Source organism: Rhinoraja longicauda, chromosome 33 (assembly GCF_053455715.1).
Source record: "Rhinoraja longicauda isolate Sanriku21f chromosome 33, sRhiLon1.1, whole genome shotgun sequence".
In the NCBI taxonomy this organism is placed as follows: Eukaryota; Metazoa; Chordata; class Chondrichthyes; order Rajiformes; family Arhynchobatidae; genus Rhinoraja; species Rhinoraja longicauda.
This window is the reverse complement of record NC_135985.1, coordinates 19,310,836-19,338,561: the sequence shown is the minus strand read 5'-3', so window position 1 is coordinate 19,338,561 and position 27,726 is coordinate 19,310,836. Positions and strand designations below refer to the sequence as shown.

General features: G+C 48.8%; 1 protein-coding gene across 1 annotated transcript in view; it reads right to left on the bottom strand.

Moving 5' to 3' along the window:
• coro2ba (coronin, actin binding protein, 2Ba) overlaps positions 1–27,726 on the bottom strand; it is a 61,262-nt gene that overhangs the window by 19,623 nt on the left and 13,913 nt on the right. The window contains exons 2-5 of the mRNA XM_078427029.1: positions 12,539–12,739; positions 5,869–5,985; positions 2,824–2,973; positions 111–275 (exon numbers count right to left, since the gene is read on the bottom strand). Coding sequence (XP_078283155.1) covers positions 111–275; positions 2,824–2,973; positions 5,869–5,985; positions 12,539–12,739 — 633 coding nt within the window. The remainder of the gene's footprint in view (positions 1–110; positions 276–2,823; positions 2,974–5,868; positions 5,986–12,538; positions 12,740–27,726) is intronic.

The window sequence follows — 27,726 nt, the reverse complement described above, 5'->3', positions numbered from 1 at the left end:
AACACTCCGGCTTCCGACTGCCTTTGTTGAGGTGACACAGGGAACTCCGCTGCCTGCTGCCCCGAACCAACATCTTGCCCGGAGCGAGCAGGGAGGGTAGACTCATTTACTTGTAGCACTTTGCCGGACCGTGGTTCGATGACCCTCAGCTTCCTGTCCTTGCAGGTGGTGGCGAAGAGGCTGCCATCGGTGTTGAAGGACATGCATAGGACCACGTCGTTGTGGCAGTCGATCATCTTCACCGGCTCGCCGGTGTCCAGATTCCAGATCAGGATCTGAGAGGATCAAATAGTAACAGCATTAGAGGGCGCCGCAGCGGCACGGCGGTAGACTTGCTGCCCTACAGCGCCCGAGACCCGGGTTCAACCCTGACCACCTCTTTGTGCGGAGTTTGTACGTTCTCCCCGTGACCGCGTGGGTTTTCTCCGGGAAGCTCCGGTTTCCTCCCACGCTCCAAAGACGTGCAGGTTTGTCGGTTAACTGGCTTCTGTAAATTGTCAAACCCGGGCGGACGGCATGGTGGCCCAGCAGTAGAGTTGCTGCTTTACAACGCCAGAGACCCGGGTTCAATCCTGACTACGGGTGCTGTCTGTAAATATGACAGAGCTAGTTGGTGGGTGATCATTGGTCAGCGGGCACTCGATGGGCCGAGGGGCCTCTTTCCATGCCGTACCTCTAAACTAAAACTAAAAATCAGCTACAGAGCCCGGCAGTAAATGTGTCCTGCTAGTTCCTCCCTCTCCTGCTGGGAACCTCCCATGATCCCATTACAAGACACGGGAACCTTGTTCCTCTGTTAGTAGGTGGTGAGTGTTTAGTCACCCAGTTAAGGTGATGTGTGTGATCATCTGTGGATGAACCTCTGAGACAGACACCAGAGAAAGATCAGTCTGAAGGAGGGTCTCGACCCGAAACGTCACCCATTCCATCTCTCCAGAGTTGCTGCCTGTCCCGCTGAGTTACTCCAGGTTTTTGTGTCTATCTTCGGAGAAGCACTCACAGCCACGGGCTACACTGGGATAATGCGTTGCCCAGGGAACTGGGAAGTGTTTCCCTTCTTGTTTGTGACTGCCGACAGGCCCTGCCACAGGGGGTTGTGTTTACAAAGCAGCATCCCCTCAGTAACAGCTTCATGGCAAACGCCAAACATTCCACTAAACTGTGAGCACATAACAGGGTACTGGAGGGACGTAGCACTCACCTGAACTACTATCTACCTCAGACTATCTTTGATAGGACTTTACTGGCTTTACTCTGCACTCTACTGGCTTATTGCTAAACAGCAATATACAATGGCTGCCTCGCCAACAGTCTGCCTCGTGTTTTTCCTTCTTTGTGTTTTTAGTTTGTTGTAAAATATATGTTTTAGTTTATCTTTAGTTTTGTATTATGTGTGGGGTGGCGGGGGAAACTTTTTTCATCTCTTTCCTCGACGGAGATGCAACTTTGTTCCGTGTGGTATCTCCGTCCGCACTGCGGCCCAACATCGTGGAGCTGGCGGCCTCATGCTGGGACCGACCCCGGGAGCTCCAACCGCGGGAGCCTGCGGACTTAACATCGTGAGCTGGTGGTCCCTGGTTAGAGACCGACTTCGGGAGCTCCAACCGCGGGAGCCTGCGGACTTAACATCGTGAGCTGGCGGTCCCTGGTTAGAGACCGACTTCAGGAGCTCCAACCGCGGGAGCCTGCAGACTTAACATCGTGAGCTGGCGGTCCCTGGTTAGAGACCGACTTCGGGAGCTCCAACCGCGGGAGCCTGCGGACTTAACATCGTGAGCTGGCGGTCCCTGGTTAGTGACCGACTTTGGGAGCTCCAACCGCGGGACAGTTCGACTGCCCCGACCGCAGGAGAAAAGGAGGGAAGAAGATAAGACTTTATTGCCTTCCATCACAGCGGGGAATGTGGAGGAACCACCGTGGTGGATGTTTGTGTCAAACTTTTATGTAGTTGTGTGTCTTGTTGCTTTTTTGGTGTGACTGTATGGCAAACCAAATTCCTTGTATGTTGCAAAACGTATTTGGCTAATAACTTACAACTATGATTATGATCATTATGATTATGATAGAGACAAAAAGCTGGAGTAACTCAGCGGGACAGGCAGCATCTCCGGAGAGAAGGAATGGGTAACGTTTCGGGTCGAGACCCTTCTTCAGACGCTGAGTTACTCCAGCTTTTTGTGTCTATCTGGTTTAATGCAGCATCTGCAGTTCCTTCCTAGACATTCCCATATCATGTATCCATCCACTGCAAATGGCTCGATTGTAATCATGTATTGTCTTTCCGCCGACTGGATAGCACGCAACGAGAGCTTTTCACTGTACCTCGGTACACGCGACAATAAACTAAACTGAAACTGAAACTTCAGGTCAGGCAGCATCTGTGGAGGGAGAAGGACAGGCGGTATAGAAACATAGAAACATAGAAAATAGGTGCAGGAGTAGGCCATTCAGCCCTTCGAGCCTGCACCGCCATTCAATATGATCATGGCTGATCATCCAACTCAGTATCCTGTACCTGCTTCTCTCCATACCCCCTGAATAAAAACGTTCTCATCTCGGTCCTAAAAGACTTCCCCCTTATCCTTAAACTGTGACCCCTTGTTCTGGACTTCCCCAATAACGGGAACAATCTTCCTGCATCTTCCTGTATTGAAGACCCGACCTGAAATGTGGTGTGTCCTTTCCCTCCTGACGCGGGCAATCTGCTGAGTTCCTCCAGCACTTTGTATATTGCTCAGGGTTGCAGCATCGGCAGCTGCCTGTGCCTCCGTTCTGCTGAACAGTAGCCGGGGGTTGGGGGGGGGGGGGGAGGGGCTTTCTCACCTTGTAATCGTAACCCGCGCTGAATAAGATGTTGTTGGTGGTGGGGTGCCACTCGATGAGACCGACGCGTCGACTGTGTCCGTACAACTCCAGGACCGCCTCGGTCATGTTCCTCTTCAGACCCCCATCCGGGATCTCCCACAGTCTCACCTGCAATCAACAAAGGGAATCACTTCATACACTGCGCGCTGGATTCAACAAGACTGGCATCGTGGCTGGCACGGTGGCACAGCGGCAGAGTTGCTGCCTCGCAGCGCCAGAGACCCGTGTTCCATCCTGACTACGGGTGCCGTCTGTACGGAGTTTGCACCCGCGTGGGTTTTCTCCGGGTGCTCCGGTTTCCTCCCACACTCCAAAGACGTGCAGGTCTGTATGTTAATTGGCTTCAGTAGAATTGTAACTAGTCCCCAGTGTGTAGGATGGTGCTAGTGTACGGGGTGATCGCTTGGTCGGCCGAAGGGCCTGTCTCCACGCTGTATGTCTAAAGTCTAAAGTAAAGTTAAAACTTTGGAAGAGGGTAATCCCTCTCTAACCAAAGATCAGGAGCGTGGGGCTGAGACGCAGCCAAAACGTGTGGAGCAGGGTACTCAGGACACTCAAACAGGGGCTGCAACCTCTCACACTCCATGCACACATGACACACAGACTGTTCCGGGCCGCACACGTCTGGAGAGACTGCTGGTGTCCCTGTATGGACGATGAGAGAAGAGGTGTAGAGACAGGGGGTGTAAGAAAATAACTGCAGATGCTGGAGTGTAAGAAAATAACTGCAGATGCTGGCCGGCTGAGTTACTCCAGCATTTTGTGAAATAAATAGAGACAGGGGGTTGTCATTACAGGGAAGACCATCTGGGAAAGGGGTGGATTGAGCAGCAGGGGATGAGTAGTCTCTGCAGATAGCAGGAAGAGGTGGGGACGGGAAGACGTGACTGGTGGTGGGATCACGCAGAAGTGTCAAAGGATGTTGTGTTGGATTCAGTGGGTGGTGGGATGCAAAGGTGAGGAGCAGGGCAACTCTCACTAGTTCCATCTGGGGGGTGGGGGGGTGGGAGGGAGCAGAACTGCGGGACACAGAGGAGACGAGGGTGGGGGATTCACCCATAACAGCTACCTCACGGAGGAGAGCTTTGGATGTCCAGTCCATGGAGATTACACATTGGGAATCAGCCCGGTGAGAAAGGCAAGGGTTCATACAGAGCAAGGGATTAAGGGAGCCTCATTTCATGAGAAACATGCGTTGAAATAATACAGAGAGGTTGGTAGCCAAGCAGAATCTTTGGTTGGACAAGGAATACTTTATTTGCCTCTTCACCAGGTTCACATGATGGGCAATCAGGCAGATCAGACCAAAACCCAACCAGGAGGAAACCAACTGCGAGCAAGAGTCACATCCAGCCTGATCTCCCAGCTTCCCATCAACACGTTGAAAGACTGGAGCGACTGGGCTTGTATACTCTGGAATTTAGAAGGATGAGAGGGGATCTTATTGAAACATATAAGATTATTAAGGGATTGGACACGCTAGAGGCAGGAAACATGTTCCCAATGTTGGGGGAGTCGAGAACCAGGGGCCACAGTTTAAGAATAAGGGGTCGGCCATTTAGAACTGAGATGAGGAAAAACTTTTTCACTCAGCGAATTGTGAAGCTGTGGAACTCTCTGCCTCAGAAGGCAGTGGAGGCCAATTCACTGGATGCTTTCAAGAGAGAGCTAGACTCAGCTGTTAATGATAGCGGAGTCAAGGGATAAGGGAAGAAGGCAGGAACGGGGTACTGATTGTGGATGATCAGCCATGATTACATTGAATGGCGGTGCTGGCTCGAAGGGCCCAATGGCCTCCTCCTGCACCTATTGTCTATTGTCTATAACATCCCAGGAGATCCGCAAGCAGATGGGAAATAGTCCATGCAAGGAACAATGTTTGGTTCATTGAAGAGGGCGATTTAAAATAAAATATATGAACGTCGAGGCAAAAATTCACTCTGAACGTTCATTTACTGCTGCTCTCTGTCTGGGCAGCCAATCAGTGGCAAATGTGGCCAATCAATGTGGTCAACTAATGACCAGGCAGTTTGTGTTATCTCCCTGTTCCTTGCTACTGTCTGAGGGGGAGGGGGGGGGGGGGGAGGGGGAGAGGGAGAGGGAGGGGGAGAAAGAGAGAGAGAAATTGAAAGATATAGAGAGGGAAAGGGAGGATGAGGGGCCGTGAGGGATGGAGAGAGAGATGAGGGGGAGAGAGAGATGGAGAAAGGGAAAGATAAAAATGCATAAGCATAATAATGAGAGTGATAGGGGGAGAAATTGAGCAAAAGAAAGTCACAGAGAAAAATAAACCAACACAAGCCATTCTCGGGTAATGAATGGGTTCTAGTTTTAAGATGCCTGTAAGTCGGTTTTGTCCATGAATTGGAAAATGCACCAAAATCACTGCGTGGTAAGCACACGTCCACAGTATGGTAATGAATGTCAACAGAAGCACATGCGGCTGATATGAAAGAACAATTGCAAAAATGCAAGGCGAGAGCAAACTAGTTCTGTGGAAATAATCCTACGTACGTACATTCACAAAATGCTGGAGTAATTCAGCAGGTCAGGCAGCATCTCGAAACGTCACCCATTCCTTTTCTCCTGAGATGCTGCCTGACCTGCTGAGTTACTCCAGCATTTTGTGAATAAATACCTTCGATTTGTACCAGCATCTGCAGTTATTTTCTTACACTACGTACATACATTGGACATTTGAATTGAATAACATTGTATGAGTTTGTTTATATATAGGTGTGTCCATACACATTGCGATCTGTCTGCAAATAGAGAGAGAGAGAGAGAGCAGTGTTATATATATAGAGAGAGAAAAATACTGTACAACGTGAGGGGGAAAATACAGAGAGAGAAGGGAATCTAACTGAGAGGTGATAGAGGGGGGGAAAGAAATAAGGAGAATAGACAGCATGGGGGAGTTTAAAAGATAAAGAGAGAGAAGGAGGTGGAGTTGGCAAATGTTAATGTGATCAAAGTTGCACATTGAGGGACAAGGTTACTCACAGATGTATCTTCAGAACAGGAAGCTACAATGTTGTCCACAAAGGGGTTCCATTTAATGTCCAGCACGTTTCCCTGGTGACCACAGATTTTGGGGTAAAGTGGATCGATCCGTCCAATCTGAGAGACAGAGGGGAGAGAGGAGAGAGCAAAGAGGAGAGAGGGGAGGGGAGGGGAGGAAAGAGAGGCCAGAGGGGACAGAACAAAGAGGGGAGAAGAGAGACGCAAGGGGAGAGGAAAGAGGAGAAGGGAGAAAGGGGAAAAGGAATGTCAGAGGGGAATGAGGAGAGAGAGAGAGTGAGGAGGGAACAGAGAGGAGAGGGGAGGTGAGGGAGGAGTGAGGGGAAAGAGCAGAGGGGAGAGAGATGAGAGGGGGAGAGGAGAGGGGAAATAGCAATGGAGACAGGGGAGAGAGAAGGGGGATGGTAGAGGGAAAAGGACAGAGAAGAGAGGGGAGAGCGAAGAAAGGGCAAGGGGGGAGGGGAGTGAATAGAGGGGAGGAAGGAGGGGGAGAGGGGGAGGGTTGAGAGGGAAGGAGAGGAGGGATTGGAGAGTGAAGAGGGGAAAGGGAAAGTGAGGGAGGGAGAGGGAGAGGGAGAGGGGGGAGAGGGAGTAAGAGGGAAAAAGGTGAGCGGATGGTTATTCCAGAACCAAAACATCTAGCGTGTGAATAGTAACTTCCACAATCGGTGGAGATCCTGACCCTAGAGAACCACTGGAATAGCAACGTGTTTAAAGTAGGAATCATCATTATAACCAGTGCACAACAATAGTTCCATGTCTCTGTCTCCATGCTGTAGTATTCTACATCACCGGGCAGGTTGAGGGCAGGTTCAATTACCCTCAGCATTCTGAGCTGGACAATCCCTTAAGAATTTTAGATGTTTCTATAATATCCCCTCTCACCCTTCTATATTCCAGTGAATACAAGCCCAGTCGATCCATTCTTTCATCAATGACTTTAGAGATACAGTTTGGAAACAGTCCCTCCCCCCCCCCCCCCCCCCCCCACCCCCCCCCCCTGGTCCCCAAGTCCACGTCGACCAACGATCACCTGTGTCTACCTTCGATTTAAACCAGCATATGCAGTTTTTTTCCTTGGACAAATGATAATGTTGAGAGTTGGCTCAGTGAGTTGCTGTTTGTGGCCTGGCCACTGGGTGGTGCTGTTGCTCCTTGTGTGCGTGCTCTGGTTATTCTCGTCTGCCCTGGAGGTGGCGCCACTCCCCTGCTGTCCCGCAATGGGCAGGATTTTAACCATTCACCTCTGGCCAGGCAGATGGTTGCCCCACTGTGGAACCTGCCCCGGCTGCACAACCGCCCTGTGGCTTCCATTGCTGCGGTATGTTGCCCTCGTGCAAGGGGCTTACGGGAGAGTCAGGGAGGAGGTACCAGCAAGTGAGAAAGTAAATGTAGACTCAGTCAGTGGCCTCCTTTAGCACTGCGGGAATACATTCAGGACAACAGGACAGTTCAGTGGCACAGCGGTAGAGTTGCTGCCTCGTAAGCGCCAGAGTCCTGGGTTCAATCCTGACTACGGGTACTGTTTGTACGGAATTTGTATGTTCTCCCTGTGACCACGTAGGCTTTCTACGGGTGCTCCGGTTTTCTCCCACATCCCAAAGACGTACATGTTTGTACGTTAATTGGCTTCTGTAAAATAGTAAATCTCCCTTGGTTTGTAGCAGTGCTAGTGTACGCAGGTCGGTGAGAACTCGGTGGGCCGAAGGGCCTGTCTCCATGCTGTATCTCTACAGTCTAAAGTAAAGTTAAAACTAAAGAAAGTCTGAAAAATTGTCTTGACACGAAACGTCACCCGTCCTTTTGCTCCAGAGATGCTGCCCGACCTGCTGAATTACTCTAGCTCTTTGGTACCAGCATCTGCAGTTCCTTTCTACACTGTAAAGAAAACCATTCTGCCCATCAAGATTCTGATAGCTCTTTTTGGAAAGATCAGGCGTTTGAATGTGAGGGGAGAGTGGCAGAGAAGAGGCCTGGGGCAGAACGTTCATGGTCGTTTGGAGTGGTGGGACAGGCTAGCGGGCCGAGTGGCCTGTTCCTTCTCCTAGCTCCGTGTGTTGGTAGCTCCTTCACATCTGTGTTTCCTGGCACTTTGAGCTGGCAACAGTCTCCCAGGGAAATCACCACACAATTGCCCATTCCCTGAACCGGTGGCATTGCGGGCAAGACGACTGTTCATTGCAATCCAGATATGCCCGTCAGTGTTTTGAGCCAGCCACAGTGAAGGAACAGCGATATGTTTCCAAGTCAGCATGGCGAATGGCTTGGATGGCAACGTCTGGGCGATGGTGTCCCTGTGGCTTTTGCTCCCCTCCTCCTTCCAGGCTTTAGACTGCAGAGAAAGTGTGCGGAACAACTCCTTCGGCCCAACGAGTCGGGGATCAAAGGTCTGCGTGGACCCAGTGGGCCAAAGGGCCTGTTTCCATGCTGTATATCTAAACTAAACTAACCGTGTGCTAAAACACTAAAACAATGCATCAGTGCAAACTACAATTAGAAACCAAGTCCATGATAGTGCAAGAGGGGTTCAGTAATGTTCTGTTCTTGAGGTCGCATTAGGGCTGTTCAAGAACCTGATGGTTGTAGGAAAGTAGCTGTTCTTCAGGCTTCTGTACCTCCTGCCCAACGGTAGAGGGGAGAAGAGAACACCCTCACATTCAGCTAAAGGAGATATGCAGTAGAGTTGCTGCCTTGCAGCGCCAGCGACCCAGGTTCGATTCTGACTACGTGTGCTGTCTGCACGGAGTTTGTACGTTCTCCGCGTGACCGCGTTGGTTTTCTCCGGAGGGGCTGCGGTTTCCTCTCACGCTCCAAAGACCCTCCGTAAATTGTAAATTGTCCCTAGTGTGTGTAGGATAGTTCTTTGTATGGGGGATCGTTGGTCGACGCGGACTCGGGGGGGGGGGGGGGGGGGGGGGGGGGTGGGGGAGGGGGGAGGGCCTGTTTCCACACTGTATCTCTAAAGTCATTGATGAAAGAGATTGGACAGGCTAGAAGCAGGAAAAATGTTCTCGATGTTGGGGGAGTCCAGAACCCCAGGGGTCACAGTTTAAGAATAAAGGGTAGGCCATTTAGGACTGAGATGAGGAAAGACTTTTTCACCCAGAGAGTTGTGAATCTGTGGAATTCTCTGCCACAGAGGGCAGTGGATGTTTTCAAGAGAGAGTTAGATATAGCTCTTGCAGCTAACGGAATCAAGGGATATGGGGAGGAGGCAGGAAGGGGGTACTGATTTTGGATGATCAGCCGTGATCATATTGAATGGCGGTGCTGGCTGGAAGGGCCGGATGGCCTACTCCTGCACCTATTTTCTATGTTTCTATGTTTCTATGTTTCTGTTTCCACGCTGTATCTCTAAAGTCTAAAGTCTAAACTCCCCCAAATGCTGCCACTCCCCTCCACTCAGGGCAACGTACGGTGTCCAATTAACGAACCGCATGTCTTTGGTTCCATGGAATACATTTAGCGGTCGGCATTGCCCCTTTTCCGGGGTTGCGTCCGGGTGGTCTTAGAGAGGGACTGTGCGCTGTCCGCGGGCACCGCGGGGGGTTTCCGGGACCGCTGGGCACCGCGGGGGGTGGAGTGCATCCTTAACAAGGATGGCGAAGTAGTCATTTAAGGATTTAAGAATATTGGTTTTACTTGTACCATGGTGGTGGGTTTTGTTTTGGATCATTTTAGTGTTGTACATATTGCAAATAATTGAAGAGATTATTTTTAGTTTAAGTGTCAGATGGAAGACACCCTGTATCTCTAAAGTCATTGATGAACATTTTGTGCAAGTGGTCAGGTGCTGCCCCCACAGGTAGTGCAGCTGGAAGGTCGGGGAGATACCTCGTACAGGCAGTGGCAGCGCGAGAAGATGAGGAACTTCTCTCCCCCGTCACTGTGAGAAGGTTCCGGCTGGTAACACCCGCCCACAACAGGCACTGTGGGTTGAGACCTGTTGCCATGGCATTGCTGGGCTGGCTCTTTGCATCTGCCCGCTGTAGAATTCATTTAAGCCGACTTATTTCCCATTAAAACAGGAGCAGATAATTTCACTGGCTTGGTTTATGTGTCAGAGTGCCAGACCCCTCACAGAGTTGTGGTTGTGATTTTCACACAGAGTCGATGATGTTGGGGGAGGGCAGGCTGCAATGGTCACACAGAACCAGCCGGTGAGGTGTATTTCGCAGAGCACAAAAAGCTGGAGAAACTCAGGAGAGGAATAAATCGGGTAGATGCACAGAGTACAGATGCACAAATGCAATCAGGTAGATACCTTGGAGAGCAGGGGGATGAGGGGTGATCTTATGGAGGTGTATAAAATCATGGGAGGAATAGATCGGGTAAATGCACAGAATCTCTTGCCCAGAGTAGGTGAATTGAGGACCAGAGGACATAGGCTTAAGGTGAAGGGGAAAGATTTAATGGGAATCTGAGGGGTAACTTTTTCACACAAAGGGTGGTGAGTGTACGGAACAAGCTGCCAGAGGAGGTAGTTGAGACAAGGGACTATCCCAACGTTTATGAAACAGTTAGACAGGTACGTAGATAGGACAGGTTTGGAGAGATATGGGCCAAACGCGGGCATGTGGGACTAGTGTAGCTGGGACATGTTGGCCGGAGTGGGCAAGTTGGGTCGAAGGGCCTGTTTCCACACTGTATCACTCTATGACGATATCTCTGTAACTCGGTGGGTCGGGCTGCATCTCTGGAGAAAAGGAATAGGTGACGTTTCGGGTCGAGACCCTTCGTCAGACTGGGAGTCAGGAGAGAGGGGAACGAGAGATAAACTTAGAACTTAGAACTTAGAACTTATGAATGGAAGATATGCAAAAAGCAACACCAATCAAAGAAAGGTGGAGCCCACAATGATGCATTGTTGGCGGGGGAGGGGGGGTAGGTGATACCGAGTTATACAGAGAGTAGAACTCAACAGGACGACAGTGAAACTAGTACGATGACTAGGGTGGGGGAGGGATGGAGAGAGAGGGGATGCCAGGGTTACTTGATGTTGGACAAATCAACAGTCATGGGAGGAATAGATCGGGTAAATGCACAGTGTTGTAAGCTGCCCAAGCGAAATATGAGGTGCTGTTCCTCTAATTTATATTCGGCCCTCACTCTGACAGTGAGGGAGGCCCAGGATTGAGAGGTGAGTGTGGGAATGGGAGGGGGAATTCAAATGTTTAGAAACATAGAAAATAGGTGCAGGGGTAGGCCATTCGGCCCTTCGAGCCAGCACCGCCATTCAATATGATCATGGCCGATCATCCAAAATCAGTACCCCATTCCTGCTTTTTCCCCCAGATCCCTTGAATCATTTAACCCTAATAGCTATATCTAATTCTCTCTTGAAAACATCCATTGCATTGGCCTCCACTGCCTTCTGTGGCAGAGAATTCCACTGGGAGCTGGGGTTGTGTTGATCTGCCCATTGCTCCACCATCATTGAGCAGGCTGGGGCTTTGCTCGTGGAAATCCAGGCGAGATGCAAGAATCCCAGCCTCTCCCCACCCCATGGTGAAGCCACCCCACCCTTATAAACCCTCGAACGTGAAGATCAACACCAGGCAGACACAAAACGCTGGAGTAACTCAGTGGGCCAGGCAGCATCTCTGGAGAGAAGGAATGGGTGACGTTTCGGATCGAGACCCTTCTTCAGACTGATCTGAATACCAAAACCAGGCTCAGGGAGGTCTGGACCAGTGTAGCCCCCGCACTCTCCAGTCTGACAAGGGAGATGTTTTCATACTTGGGCCTTGCGCATCTGGGTTCTCACAGTCCAGGTCTGTCTGTCTGTCACACGCTGCCCACAGCTGTGCCCACCGTGTGCTGCATGAGCCTTGGGCACAGACCCAAGCCTCCTGTTTCTCCCAGCAGCTGGCCCCAACTCTCCCGGCAGATCCCACACTCAGCGATTACTCGGCCTTGGAATGTGCTCCGTAAGAGTTTCTCTGGAGCTCCACGTTCTGTGAGAAAACCTAAGACACTGACTAAACTCCCCCCCCCCCCCGCATAAAATCTTGCATTTCACAACCTCAGGCTGTCCCGTGAAGTTCCTTTGATGCAGTGACACATGCGAGTTCCCATTGTCAGAAGGGCGGTCAAGTTGCTGCCTCACAGCAGCACAGACCCGGGTTCGATCCCCACTACAGCTGCCGGCTGCAAGGAGTTTGTACGTTCTCCCCGTGACCGCGTGGGCTTTCTCCTGGTGCTCTGGTTTCCTCCCACGCTCCAAAGACGTACAGGTTTGTAGGTTAATTGGCTTTGGTGAAAGTAAAAAATAATCGTAAATTGTCCCGCGTGTGCAGGCTGGTGTACGGGGTGATTGCTGGTTGGTGGGCTGTGGACTCGATGGGCTGAAGGACCTGTTTCTGTGCTGTATCTCTGAAAAAAAAATAGTCTTCCCGCTCTTTCTCCATCCCCTGATCTTACCTCCACTTATCGACACGTCACAGAATGATTTAACGGGAGGCCATTCAGCCCATTGAGCCTGTACCAGCATCCGTGTAATTAGAGTCATAGAGTCACAGAGCGATACAGCATGGAAACAGGCCCTTCAGCCCACACCTGCCCGCATGTCCCAGCTACACTAGCCCCACCCGCCCACATTTGGCCTGGTCTTGGTGGCCATGGAGCGCGTTGCCGTGGAAACGACGCTCACCTGGTCCAGTGGGATGACCACGAAGGTGCCTCCGCCGGCAGACTCGGTGACGATGGCGAGAAACCTGGGGTTGATGGCACAGAAGTGGTTGTCGTGGACGTTCTTGGTGATGGGGATGCCGTCGAAGCAATGCTCCCGGCTGGCCGCCTTGCCGTAGACGTTCCGGAACTTGGAGCTGCGGTACTGCGGGCGCCATGACATCTACGGAGAGAGCAGAGCAAAGCGGTGAAGGAACGGCACCCGGGCTCCAGTGGACAGGCAACTCCCGAGACCACCAAGTCCGGCCAGGGTCCAACAATGCTCCGATAATCCGGCACGTCCGATGGACTGGTCAGTTTTCCCGATTACCAGATTTAATCCCAATAGTACACTGACCCACTTTTCGATTAGTTTAGTTTAGTTTAATTTAGATTAGTTTAGTTTAGCTTAGAGCATAGTCTCACTGAGTGGAAACGCGCCCTTCGTTTGGCTCAACTTGCCCACATACCCCATCTACACTAGTCCCACCTGCCTGCATTTGGCCCATATCCCTCTAAACCTATCTTATCCATGTACCTATCTAAATGTTTCTTAAGCATTGCGATAGTACCTGCCTCCACTACCTCCTCTAGCAGCTCGTTCCACATACCCACCACCCTTAGTGTGAAATAGTTACACCTCAGGTTCCTATTAAATCTTTTTCTCCTCACCTTTAGCTTAGTCTAGTTTTTGTTAAGATACAGGTGCTTTGACCCACCATGCTATGGTATCCTACTTTCCCATCCTACAGACTAGGTGCAACTAGGTGCAGACTAGCTGAGATTTAAGGGGGACACAAACAACTACAGATGCTGGAACCTTGAGGAAGACTGCAGGTGGAATGCTCAGCAGGTCAGGCAGCATCTGTGGAAAGGAATGCACAGGTGACGCTTCTAGTCAGGACCTTTCCTCTGACTGTGAAACAGTGAGTTTAAGGGAAGTATGGGAATGAGTTCCTGCCGTTAAAAAGGGTTGGAGGGGATGGATTTTCAAGGGAATGGGACCTTGGTGATTTTAAAGAGCGCAAGGGGCAAGGGGACATGTGTTTGAAGGGGGGGGGGGGGGGGTGGGGTGGGAACGCTGAGTTTAACATTGGAAAAAGAACCAGCTGAAGCAGACACTGAATTATTGGGTGGGAACTTCAGAAAATTCAGATAGAGAGTCGTAGAGCATGGGAGCAGGCCCTTTGGCCCACCTAGTCCATGCTGTCTGAGTTGGCATTCTGGGGTAGTCCCAATTGCCTGCATTTGGCCCCTAGCCCCCTAGAACCTTCCTATCCACAAATCTGTCCAAATGTCTTTTGAAAGGTGTAATTGTACCAATTTCCAAAGCTTCTTCTGGCAGCTCTTTCTAGATATGACGATCCTCTGAGTGAAAAAAGGTTGCCCTGAGGTTCCTGGTAAATCGTTCACCCTCTCACCTTAAGTCTTTGACCTCTAGTTTTAAAAATGCTCTACTCTGAGGGGAAAGAAAGCTGTGAGCATTCACTGTGTCCATGCCCCTCATGATCTTGTAGATCTCGAGAAGGTCACCCCTCACCTTCCTCAGTGGATCATTGTGATTTTACTGTGCAGGCACCTGGCGTTTTACACAGGGGTGACCTGCTTGAAAAGTAGTGGGTGATTAAAAAATGCGTAAATTAAACATGTACGTGACTACGCTGTCAGCAGTACATTTGAGCACGTTATTCAAAAAATACCAGCGTGTAAATCAAGCTTTGGTATTAATGGAACAAATGCGTTATTTTTTAAATCGGACACGCGTGAAGTGTGAGGTGCATGTACGACTATCCCGCCTGATTAGTTTGTCCGCACGCGACAAAAGCTTTTCACTGTACCTCAGCACACGTGACACTAAACTCAACTGACCTGATTCCTTGGCATGTGTGTGACATAAGTCAAGGTACTGCAGGACTTCAAATACCTTCCATTCCGCTCAGGGTGTCCTTCAACGGAGTTTGAGTTTGAGATTGAGATTGAGATTGTGTTTAGTTGATTGTCACATGGACTGAGGTACAATGAAAAGCTTTTTGTTGCGTGCTAACCAGTCAGCAGAAAGATGGGTCTCGACCCGAAACGTCACCCATTCCTTCTCTCCCGAGATGCTGCCTGACCTGCTGAGTTACTCCAGCATTTTGTGAATAAGCAGAAAGACAATACTTGATTACTGTCGAGCCATCCACAGAGTACAGACAGATGATAAATGGAAGATTAGTGCAAGATAAAGAGTAGTAGAGTTCGATCACAGATAGTCCAAGGGTCTCCAATGAGGCAGTACTAGGTAGTGTAGAAATATGGCCAGTGCTTCCCATGCATGGAGTCAGTCCATTCAGCCCAGAATTTCTTATCTCTGGCAACAAACCGTAAATCTTAGTCTCTGACACCACAGGGAAAGGCCATTTGACCCCTCTCCTCCGTACAAGCTCTTTGAAAGAGGGATCTAATTGCAGTGGCAGCACTGTGACGCAGCAGGTAGTGCCGCTGCATCACAGCACCAGAGACTCAGGTTCAATCCTGACCTGGGGTGCTGTCTGTGTGGAGTTTGCACGCTCTCCGTGGGACCGCCTGGGTTTCCCGCGGGTGCTCCGGTTTCCTCCCACATCCCAAAGACAGGTGTGTAGGTTAATTAGCCTCCGTAAACCGGCACTAGGAATCGCAGATGGGATAACATAGAATTAGTGTGAATGGGTGATCAATGATGGGCGTGGACTTGGTAGGCCGAAGGACCTGTTTTCATCTATTTAATCTTACAGTAAACTTTCATGTCTCTATTATTTATGCATCTGGAATTCTCACCCACCCAGCAAAATGTTTCCACGAATCTGAGGCCATTTCTTTTTTTTTTTCTGAAGAAGGGTCTCAACCAGAAAGGTCACCCTGTTCCTTCTCTCCAGAGATGCTGCCTGTCCCGCTGAGTTACTTCAGCTTTTTGTGTCTACTTTTTTTTTCAAAATGTGTAATAAGTGGGACAGGGCATTTTTTAGTTTATTTACCTTTAATGATAAGACTGTGGCTGGTTAGCAACAACATTATCTGTGAAGATCTGGCAACTCATGAATACAGCCCTGCTTTTGATTTTCTTTTGCTCGATTTTATCTTAATACTGTTTTGTCTTAAAATATAACATTTTTGTTTTACTTTACGAGCATTGTTTAGTCTTAAAATATAGAATTGCAGTCTAAAGGATTGTTATTCAATAGGGCAAGGAGATGACATATATAGTTCATAAGGGATAGGAGCAGAATCAGGCCATTCGGCCCATCAAGTCTACTCCGCCATTCAATCATGGCTGATCTATCTCTCCCTCCTAACCCCATTCTCCTGCCTTTGCCCCATAACCCCAGACACCCGTAGTAATCAAGAATCTATCTATCTCTGCCTTAAAAATAGTTTGTCAATTTATTTAAAAGCTTATGTGTGGAATACTCCTGCGTAGTGCCGTGATGTGTTTCTTTCAGGCATTCACAAGCATCTAGCGGCCCTCCATTGCCCGTGTTCTATATTGTACTTATGCTCCCCACTTTTTCTCTTTCCATCACCCAGCAATTTGTTTCCTTTCACATATTTATCAAAATCCATTTTTTATAAAGTCTGTTGAATCCATTCCACTGCACTTTCAGACATAACATTCCAGATCACAAGTCCGAGGGAAAACAATTCTCCGCTGACTACTACAGCCTCACAATGGCTCCCTTGTTGCTTGGATTTGGTCGGGCTCATCTTTTCCCTTCCTCACAAGGTTAAATGCATTCCCTTTCCCACAATCTAGAGGCTCTGAAAACCTAACATCTGCCCACAACATGGTATCTTCACTGTCTCTTGCCGTGGTGCAGACTGAGAAGGAATGTGGGAGGAGGCTTTTCAGTCCTTCGAGCCTGTTCTGTCATTCAATGGGATCCATTTGCAACATCTCCCCACGTACTTGTCTTGCCTCAAACCTTTCCATTAAACATAGCTGGTCTGAAGTCTGAAGAAGGGTCTCGAGCCGAAACGTCACCCATTCTTTCTCTCCAGAGATGCTGCCTGTCCCGCTGAGTTACTCCAGCATTTTGTGTCCATCTTCGGTGGAAACCAGCACCTGCAGTTCCTTCCTACACATAACTATCAATCTCAGGTTTAAAATGTTGGTGATAGAGTGGTGAAGAGTGACAAATGTTGTCTAAGGCTACGACAGGTTTAACTCGATTAACTGTCACATTTTGGGAAGTCTAACATGGGCAGGACCTACACAGTGAATGGTAGGGCTCGGGGAAGTGTTGGAGAGCAGAGGGATCCAGGAGTGCAGGTACATAGTTCCTTGAAAGTGGCGTCACAGGTAGGGTGGTCAAAAAGGCTTTCAGCACAATGGCCTTCATCTGTCAGATTATTGAGTATAGAAGTTGGGAGGTCATGTTGCGGTTATATAAGATGTTGGTGAGGCCACATTTAAAGTAATGTGTTAAGTTTTGGGCACCATGTTATAGGAAAGTTGTTATCAAGGTAGAATGGGTGCAGAGAAGATTTACGAGGATGTTGCCAGGACTCGAGGGCCTGATCTATAGGGATTCTATTCCTAACTTCTTTACACAAAGTGTAGCGGATATATGGAACAAGCTGCCGGAGGAGGTAGTTGAGGCAGGTTGTTCAATATATGTTTAAGAAACATTTGCAATGATTAAGAAACATTTAGGCAGGTACATGGATAAGATGGGCTTAGAGATATATGGGCCATACGCAGGCAGCTGGGAGTGGATAGGACATATTGGTTGGTGTGGGCAAGTTGGGCCGAAGGGCCTGTTTCCACGTTGTATGACAATAACTCTACAACTGTATAACTGGCAAAGTGGTCCAAGGAATGGCAGATAGAATTTAACTCATACATGTGCAAAATTATGCATATTGTGAAGTGAAACCAGGGTAGGACATACACAGTGAATGGAAGGATCCCGGGTAGTCTTGTAGAGCAATGAGAAGTCGGGGTACAGGTACATAGTCCTCTGAAAGTGACGACACAGGTAGAAAGGTTGGTGAAAAGGGCTTATCATACTCTTGGCTTCATCAGACTGGGCATTGGATACATTAGTTGGGATGCGATGATACAGTTGTTCCAAGGGCCATTCTTAGTCACGTGTGTGACCAAAAATGAGAACAATAGACAATAGACAATAGGTGCAGGAGGAGGCCATTCGGCCCTTCGAGCCAGCACCGCCATTCAATGTGATCATGGCTGATCATTCTCAATCAATTGTGAGAAAAATTGTGGAATACATCTCTTCTAATTCTGAAAGCATTCCAGGCATATTGTTTTGTACTGCATATACGACTTATATATGTCGAACTTTATCAAGTGAAATTTTTATGCTGACGATGTTTGTTTAGTGTCAGAGGTCAAATATGACTGGTCACGTGTGTGACCCCACGTGACTCAGAATGGCCCACAAGTTGTTGGTGTTGGTGTGACCACTCCTGGAACATTGTGTGCAGTTCTGGACGCCCTGCTATCGGAGGGATGTGGCTGACCTTCCACATGAATAAGGGATAGGCCATTTAGAACGGAGATGAGGAAAAATGGCGGTGCTGGCACCTATTGTCTATTGTCTATTGTCCATGACGGTGCAGAGAATGTTCACCAGGTGTTGCCAGGACTGCAGGGTTTGAGTTGTGAGGAAGGGCTGGATGGGCTGGGACCTTTATCCCTGGAGTGTGGCAGGCTGAAGGGTGAGGGAAACCAAAATCATGAGAGGCACAGATCAGGCAGATTGTCATTGTCTTTTTCCCAGGTAGGTAAGTCTAAAACTAGAGGGCATAGGTTGATGGTGAGAGAGGAAAAATTCGAAGGGGACCTGAGGGAGCGGTCTTTCACGCAGTGGGTGGTAGGTGTCTGGAACAAGCTGCCGAAGGAGGGTTAGAGATACAACGGGGAAACAGGCCCTTCGGCCCACCGAGCCCGAGCCCAGCAGTCATTACGCACACTAATGCTATCTTACACATATTAGGTACAATTTACAATTTTGCCCAAGCCAATGACTGTACAACCTGTACATTTTTGGCGTGTGTGTGTTGGGAAACCAGAGCATCTGGAGAAAACCCACGCAGACAAGGGGCAACATGCAAACTCCATAAAGACATCGCCCGTAGTCAGGATCGAACCTGGGTCTCTGGTGCTATAAGGCAGTAACTCTACCGCTGCGCCACCGTGCCAGCCCAAAATGGTGCCATCCCACCACCCCAGGAAGTGGCAGAGGAGGTCAGCATAAACTGCACCAGAAAACACACTAAAACCCAAAGCCAATTCCAAGCATTAATGGAGACATCAATTATAAACCACTAAAATATGTGCTCTTCAAACTCAATTACTGCTGAAATCCCACATGAGATGTATAATTTATAACAATCCCCTGACAAGCACAGGATTAGAATCATCTGTATTTATCCTTTAGCCACGTTCATGAAGAGCATCCCGACACTTGCCACGGGTAAAATGGGAAAGCATTGCATTCCTATAGCGCCATTCACAGCCCCAGGGCCAAAGCACCTCTGAGACAGTGAAGACACTAAAGAAATGCGGCCGCTGTTGTAGTGTGGGAAATGTGGCAGCCCATCAGTGCAGAACAAGCTCCCACTAACGACAACAATATGAAATAATAATGGGGTGGAAAGTTGTACTTGGCCAGTTGCACATTGCCTTGATGGGCCGTACTCCTGAAATGTTGCTCCATTATAGCCTTGGTTACATTACAGTCCCCGTTACACTACAGACTCGATGACAGCACCATTTTGGTTACAGCACTGGCTTGGTTACCGTAGTCATTGTTACGGTAGTCTTCATTACAGTACAGTCTTTCTTACAAGAGTCTTCCTTAAGTACAGTCTTTGTTACAGTACAGACTTTATTGCAGTTCAGCCTCCATGACAACACAGCCTTGGTGACAGTGCAGTCTCAGTTACAGTACAGCTACAGAATAATTGCAGTCACACTACACTTTTATTACAGTTCGGTCTCGGTTACACAGTATACAGTTGTAATCCAGTTCCACCTCAGACGCACTAAAGCCTCTCTTACAACACAGCCTAGTCAAAGCTTTGCACGATGAATCAGAGTGCCCTTCCTCGTTACAGCACAGCATAATGAAGAATGTAACAGTGCTGGGATCTAAGCAGCACCAAGCATTGTAAATACTCACAGCAGAGGCCAGAAACCCTGCCCCAACGTGCAGGAGGAACAATATTTGAGTTTAAATAGAAATGTCTGTGAATGCAACACGGCTATAAAATGCCTTTCCTTGTTTGCATTCATGGCTGAAGGGGAATGTGAAGATGAGTTCATTTCTCCTGGGATAAATTGAATCAGTCACAGGGGTTGTGGTGAATGCTTCCTGGCAAAGTGATCTCAATACCCTTTCACTGGGTGCAAAGTTGCAAAGATTTGAGGGCTGGCCCAAATAGGGAGCCCTTTAGGCCACCCTGCTACCTTGGTGAAGAATGCCACTGCAGAGTTTAGTTTAGTTTAGAGATACAGCACGGAAACAGGCACTTCGGCCCACCGAGTCCACGCCGACCAGCGATCCCCCTGTACACTTGCGCTATCCAGCACACTAGGGACAATCTGTACAATTTTACCAAAGCCAATTAACCTACAAATCTGCACGTCTTTGGAATGTGGGAGGAAACCGGAGCACCCGGAGTAAACCCACATAGTCACTGGGAGAACGTACAAACAGCACCCGTAGTCAGGATCGAACCCGGGTCTCCGGCGCTGCAAGGCAGCAACTCTACCGCTGCAGAGAGCACCCTGAAATGTGAAGTGAAAGTCAGACAATTGTAATTCACATGGATGCTAATGAGGATTGAGATCCTGCAAGATTTTAGGAAATTACACTTGTGGTGGTGAAGGTGTGGAATTCTCTGCCTCAGAAGGCAGTGGAGGCCAGTTCGTTGGATGCTTTCAAGAGAGAGCTGGATAGAGCTCTTAAGGATAGCGGAGTGAGGGGGTATGGGGAGAAGGCAGGAACGGGGTACTGATTGAGAGTGATCAGCCATGATCGCATTGAATGGCGGTGCTGGCTCGAAGGGCTGAATGGCCTACTCCTGCACCTATTGTCTATTGTCTATTGTCTACACTGGTATCGATTAGCACACAAAATGTGTTCCAAAGAATGAGAGGACAGATGGTATTCAGTCTAAAAAGGAGTCATTATGGTGTTGCCTTTAGAGAGATGTATTAGTTTTTTTAGACACACAGCAGGGAAACTGGCCCTTTGGTCTACCAAGTGATGCAGGTACGATCACCAGGTTTAAAAAAAACATTTGGACAACTACATGGATAGGACAGGTTTGGAGGGATATGGGCCAAACGCAGGCACATGGGACTAGTGTAGATGGGGCATGTAGGTCGGTTTGGGCAAGTTGGGCTGAAGGGCCTGCTTCCATGCTGTGTGACAATATGAATCTAAGTCCATGCTGACCATCGGACTCTAGTTCTAGACTATCCCACTTTCTCATCCACTCCCTACACACGAGGGGCAATTTACAAAGAGCCAATTAGCCTGCAAAGCCGCTCGTCTTTGGGATGTGGGAAGATACCAGAGGGCCGATGAGGAACAGCTGTGATTTGTGAAGACTTCAATGGTGATGCACGGTTTTCACTTCTTCATTTACTGCATGAAATAGAAAATGTTCTTTGGTTCATAGGGTGTAGTGGGTAGCTGCCTGCTTCTTGTGAGAAGTCACTGCATCATTATACTCTGTTCTATGTTAACCTTTTAGGTTCCTGTCTCCCTGCTCGCTACATACACATGTAGGGGGGAAATATCAAGATCTCAAGAAATGTGGATTGGTTTCTCTGGAACATCGGAGTTTGTGGTAAGTCCTGACAGAAGCGTATAAAATTATAAGAGGCATGTTTAGGATCGACAGTCAGAACCTTTTCCCCCGGGGTGGAAATGTCAAAGAATAGGGGGCATAGCTCTAACGTGAAAGGGACAAAGTTTAAAGGAGATGTTTGGGGCAAGTTATTTTACACAGCGAGTGGTGGGTACCTGGAACACGCTGCCAGTGGTAGTGATGGACGCAGATACGAACGTGGCATTAAAGAGGCTTTTAGATAGGCTCATGGAAATGCAGGGAATAGAATATGGATCAATGCAGGGAATGGAATGGAATGTAGAAGGATGAGAGGGGATCTTATCGAAACATATAAGATTATTAAGGGGTTGGACACGTTAGAGGCAGGAAACATGTTCCCAATGTTGGGGGAGTCCAGAACCAGGGGCCACAGTTTAAGAATAAGGGGTAGGCCATTTAGAACGGAGATGAGGAAAGACTTTATCAGTCAGAGAGTTGTAAATCTGTGAAATTCTCTGCCTCAGAAGGCAGTGGAGGCCAATTCTCTGAATGCATTCAAGAGAGAGCTAGATAGAGCTCTTAAGGATAGCGGAGTCAGGGGGTATGGGGAGAAGGCAGGAACGGGGTACTGATTGAGAATGATCAGCCATGATCACATTGAATGTTGGTGCTGGCTCGAAGGGCCGAATGGCCTACACCTGCACCTATTGTATATTGTCTATTGTCTATTGTCTATGCAGGCAGAGGAGATTAGTTTATCGTGGCATCATGTTCAGCATGGACTTTGTGGGCCAAAGAGCCTGTTCCTGTGCTGAACTTTTCTGGGTCAAGGAGGCATAGGAAGGAACGGCAGGTGCTGGCTTAAACCAAAGATGGACACAAAAAGCTGGAGTAACTCAGCAGGACAGGCAGCATCTCTGGAGAGAGGGAATTCCTGTCCTGTCCTGCTGTCTGTCCTGCTGCGATACTCCAGCTTTATGTGTCTGTACTTTTCTAGTGTTGTATTTTGGTAAGACCAAATCAGGCCAAACAAGTAAATGGTAAGGTCCTATGGGATGCTGTAGAACAGAGAGTCCTAGCTCCATGAAAGTGGCAACATTGTTAGATAGTGTGGAGAAGACCTTTATCGGTCAGGGTATTGAGTGCAGGAGATTTGACATCATGTTACAGTACTGCGTTTCGCTCTAAAGTGTTTTTGTTTTTTTCGACAGTCTTCTTTCCTTTAGAAATGTAATGTTAAATTTACGTATCGCTTAATGTTCTTGGGTGTATCATCCGATCCTTTGTGTCTGTGGTGCTGCTATCAGCAAGATTGTTAGTGTACCTGCACCTCACCTTATGCATGTTTTATGACAATAAACGCAACATTAGTTAGCGGCACAAGACGTTGAAACAGCCGCATATGGAGAACTGTGTACTGTTCTGGTCTCTCCACTATTGGAAGGATGTCACTAAACCTGTCCGTATGCGGTATAGATTTAGGAGAATATAACCGGGCTGGAAGATTTCAGTTTACAGTACAAGGAGATGGGCCAGAAGCTGTTTCTCTGGAGTGTAGGAAGCCCGGGGATGTCCTTGGGTGTGTATAAAACCATGAGGGTCAGGATAAGGTGGATAGTCACACTTCTTCCCTCAGGATAGGGGAGTCTGAAACTAGAGGACGTAAGTTTAAGGCGAGAGGGGATCTGAGGGGCAACTTTCCCGCTCATAGGACCTGTGCATAAACGGAACAAGCTGCCCGGGGAAGTGTAGGAGAAGGGTACAATTAACAACATTTAAAAGACACTCGGATAAGTCGAGGGATAGGAAAGGTTTGGAGAGATATGGGCCAGGCACAGGCAAGTGGGACTGGTTCGGTTCGGCAACTTTGGTCAGCATAGGCTAGTTGGGCTGAAGGCCTTGATTCCGTGCTGTACAGCTCTGTGACTCTCTGACTCGATGAGAGAACACTTTGTTAGTTACAAAGCCTCTGCTCTTTCCTCATTCCCAGCTTCTTATGTGCGAGTCCATCCAATTTCAGCAAAAAAGCTTTTGCAAATGCGATGGTAACAAGATAGCCCACGATCAAAGAACCCCTGAGAGCAGAGAGTGAGGCCATTCAGCCCTTTCACATCTGTGCCAGCACTTTCAAAGAACAGACTAATTAATCCCATTCTGCTATTACCCCCGATCCTTGTCATCTCTCTCATTAAATTATTCATCCAGTTCTCTTTTATGCTGAATTTGCTTGTCTTATCTACTGCATTCCCAAGAGATCAGGGCCAATAATTGAGTTAAATAATGTGTCCATATCAAACCCTTGGCCTTTATTTACCGATGTCCTTGTTTGTTTACTGTCCTTGTTTGTGTGGGAAGGGAAATATTCATGCTTGCATATTGTGATGTTATTGTGGCAGCTCCTTCTTTAATATTTAACACCCCTGGTTCAGGATTACTGCTTTGTAGACACATAGAAGCATGTTACACCTTTCAACAGGTAGCATTTCCCTTGTATGGGTTTTCACTGAATTAAAATAACTTGGCCTCAGTGTTACCCACCAGTACCTGGTGCCCTAAAAATAGACCGCAGGTCAAACTAAATCAGCTGGAGTTTAAAAGTGAATGTAAGTCTGAACCACATAGTTTTCACATCTCCCCATGGCATGGATGTATAAGGGTGGCACAGTGATGCAGCGGTAATCTTGCTGCCTTACAGCGCCAGAGACCTGGGTTTGATCCTGACTACGGGTGATGTCGGGTATGGAGTTTGTACGTTCTCCATGTGACCGTGTGGGTTTTCTCTGGGTGCTCCGGTTTCCTCCCACACTCCAAAGATGTGCAGGTTTGCAGGTTAATTGGCTTGGTATAATTGTGTATTGTCCCTGGTGTGTGTAGGATAGTGTTAATGTGCGGAGATCGATGGTCGCCATGGACCCAGTGGGCCGAAGGGCCTGTTTCCACGCTGTATCTCTAAACTAAACTAAACTAAACTAGGCCATTTGGCCCGTCAAGTGTATGCTGCCTCTCAGAGGAATTTCCATCGATCCCGTTCCCCCACTTATTTCCCAGTGTAAGCTCCCCACAGTTTGCGATGGGGTTCTGTGCCTGAGAACGGTTCATAACCTGAGAGTTTCGCAAGTCGGAAATGTGGCCGCACATTAAAACACGGGCCACCCGAGAGCAAGTGTACACACAAGTGTAGGTAAACCAGGACGTTTAACTCAACCAATCCAGGTATTGCCTGAACTGAGTTTCAACATGGCAGAAGATGTCCACAGCCCTGCAGCAGCGGGCATATCAATCCCGCCTATGTCCTACCACTCGCGGGCATGTACGCTGCACATACGTGGGGCGATCGTAACTGGGTAGTGCCTGCAATCTAATCTACCTCCCTCTTGATTCTCTACCTGCCCTCCTGCAGTGGTGCCAGTACTTAGTTGCGATAATATGCATACCAGCACACCGCACACCAGTCTTCAGGGTGGCACAGTGGCGCAGCTGGTAGCGTTGCTGCCTCACGGCACCAGAGACCTGGGTTTGATCCTAACCTCAGGTGCTGCCTGTGTGGAGTTTGCACGTTCTCCTCAGGCCACATGTGCTTCTTCAGGGTGCTTCAGTTTCCCCACATCCTAAAGACGGGCGGGTTTGTAGGCTAATTAACCTCTGTAAATTGCCCCTAATGTGTTTGCGATGGATGTGACAAAGGGGTAACATGGGGGGGGGGGGGGGGGGGGTGAGAAAAAGTGGAAAAGGTGGGAAGAGAAAGGGACAGAAAGGGGGAGCGGAGAAAGAGGAGGAGAAGAAAGAGGAGAGGAGAAGGTAGCGGAGGTGAAGGAGAGGAGAAGGTAGCGGAGGCGAAAGGGGGAGGAGAACGGTGGCGAGGACCAGGGATGGGGGAGAAAGGCGGAACGGAAGAAAGGGGTGATGAGAAAGGGAGGGCAGAGAAAGGGGGCGGGGAGGGGGATAAATGGGGAAGAAAGGGGGAAAGGGAGGGAGGAACAAGGGGGAGAAAATGGGGAGAGAGGGGGGATTAATGGGTAAAAATGTGTGGGGGGGGGAAAGGGGAGGAGATAGGGGGAGGAAAAAGGGGCAAGAAAAAAGGGGGTGAAGAGCAAGGAAGATGAAGATAAAGGATGAGGGGGAGAGGGGGGGGGGGAGAAGCCATTTAGTCCATCAAATTCAAGGGCTAATCTTACTAGTCCCATCCGCTTGGTGTTTTCCTCAGTACCTACACAGTCCTGTTTTCTACAAACCGAACTCCCTTTTTGGAAGCCATGATGGAACCTTTACTCCGCCCTCTCAGATCATGGAAGCTTACAGCGTGAGAAACGTCGCCCTTGCATCGGCCTCTGGGGGGCGACGTGTGGTGGGATGCACACGGGCCGGGCTAGGCCAACAGACTTCCATTCCTGACCGACATCAGTGAACCACATGGGTTTTGCAGCCACATGCCTTCCATCCCGTGCTTCCAATTACTGATAATTTCAGATTCATTTAATTATCTGTGTTTAAATTCCCCAGCTGCAGCGCAGAGATTTTATCTTCTGTCTCCACTTAATGGTCTAGGATTCCAGCTCACCGGCCCATGTTCCACGCACTGCACATAAATCAGTCCTAAACATAGTGGGCTCGGATCTCAGTCGGGATTCTTCTGATGAACATCCATTGGTCTCATTGTCCAGGGCTCCAGCTACCCTTTCCCAACAGAGTCCTAGAGTCAAACAGCGTGGACTTGGTAACTTGGAGATAGGTTTAGATGGAATTGACCCAACACAGGCAGATGGGACTAGTGTAGATTGGGGATGTTGGTCGGCGTGGGAAAGTGGGGGCAAAGGAGTCCACGCTGTATGTCTCGATGACTCTATGGCTGTGCAGGATAAACGTTAACCCTCTGGACACGGTAGGAAGGGTGAAGTGGGATTTTATTTTCACGGGAAAGCAGTTTAACTTTTCAGTTGAAACAGGCCCTTCGGCCCAACTTGCCCACACCGACCAAAATGCCACATCTTCATCAGTTCCACTTGCCTAAATTTAGCCCATGTCCCTTTAATCCTGTCCTATTTCCTTCCTGTCTAAATGTTTCTTAAACATTGCGATAGTCCCTGCCTCAACTACCTCCTCCGGCAGCTCCTTCCGTAAACCCACCACCCTTTGTGCAGAAACAGGTTCCTCAGGTTCCCATTTTAATGTTTTCCCCCTCACCTTAATTGTTTGGACAGACTAACAGGAGATCTTCAATGAAATCTGCTCTCAGCACAGTTAAAGGGTCCCATCTTCTTTGGTTACTTCTGAAACCAGAAGCTTATTGGGAGCGTGAATTTTTTGACCTTTAAGTGTGCTGGAGAAATAATCAGTCCTTAAGAACCGTTAAAAACACACACGCCCAGCCCTTCTTACCCAGGCCAGAGGATTCGGGGCTTGAACTGAAATGTGGGCTAATGTTTCATGGAAGAAAGAAAAGATCCTCCATTCATGTAGCACCTTTTACACCCCCCCATCAGGGTGATCTGAAGCCCTTTACAGAAGATGAGGTGCTTTTGAAGTGTGGTCACAGTTGTATTGGGGGGGGGGGGGGGGGGATGCAGTAGCCAATTTCTGCAGGAGCCTTGGAGGCAATGACTAGTGTTGATACTTGTGTATGGAACGAGCTGCCGGAGGAGGAGTGGAATCTGAAGAAGGGTTCCAACCCAAAACATCACCTATCCTTGTCCTTGGGAAATGTTGCCTGACCCGCTGAGTTACTCCAGCACTTGGTGTTCGATCGCAACGCTGAAGAAACATTGAGACAAGTACATGGATAGGACAGGTTTAGAGGGAATGGGCCAAAAGCTGGCAGGTGGGACTAGTGTAGATGGGGCATGTTGGCCGGCGTGGGCAAGTTGGGCTGAAGGGTCTGTTTCCACGCTGCATGACTCTGACTATGACTCCCGTGGTCTAGGCTTAAGCTCAGGGGTGACCACTCTTTTGCGGTTGCAGCTCCGAGACTGTGGAACAGCATCCCTCTCCCCATCAGAACTGCCCCCTCCATCGACTCCTTTAAGTCCAGGCTCAAAACCTATTTCTACTCCCTAGCGTTTGAGGCCCTCTGAGGGGGCGCTGTGAACTGTTTATGTATGTGCTGTTATGTTTGTGTGCCATTATATGTTTGTTTCTTAGTACCTGAACTGATATACAGCACTTTGGTCAACGTGGGTTGTTTTTAAATGTGCTATACAAATAAAATTGACTTGACTTGACTGAGTGCAGGATAAACGTTGACCCTCAGGACACAAGGTAGGAAGGGTGCCGTGGGACTTTTTATTTTAACAAGAAAGCAGAGTTTAACTTTTCAGTTGAAAGGTCCACCTCTAACAATGCAGCAACCCTTCG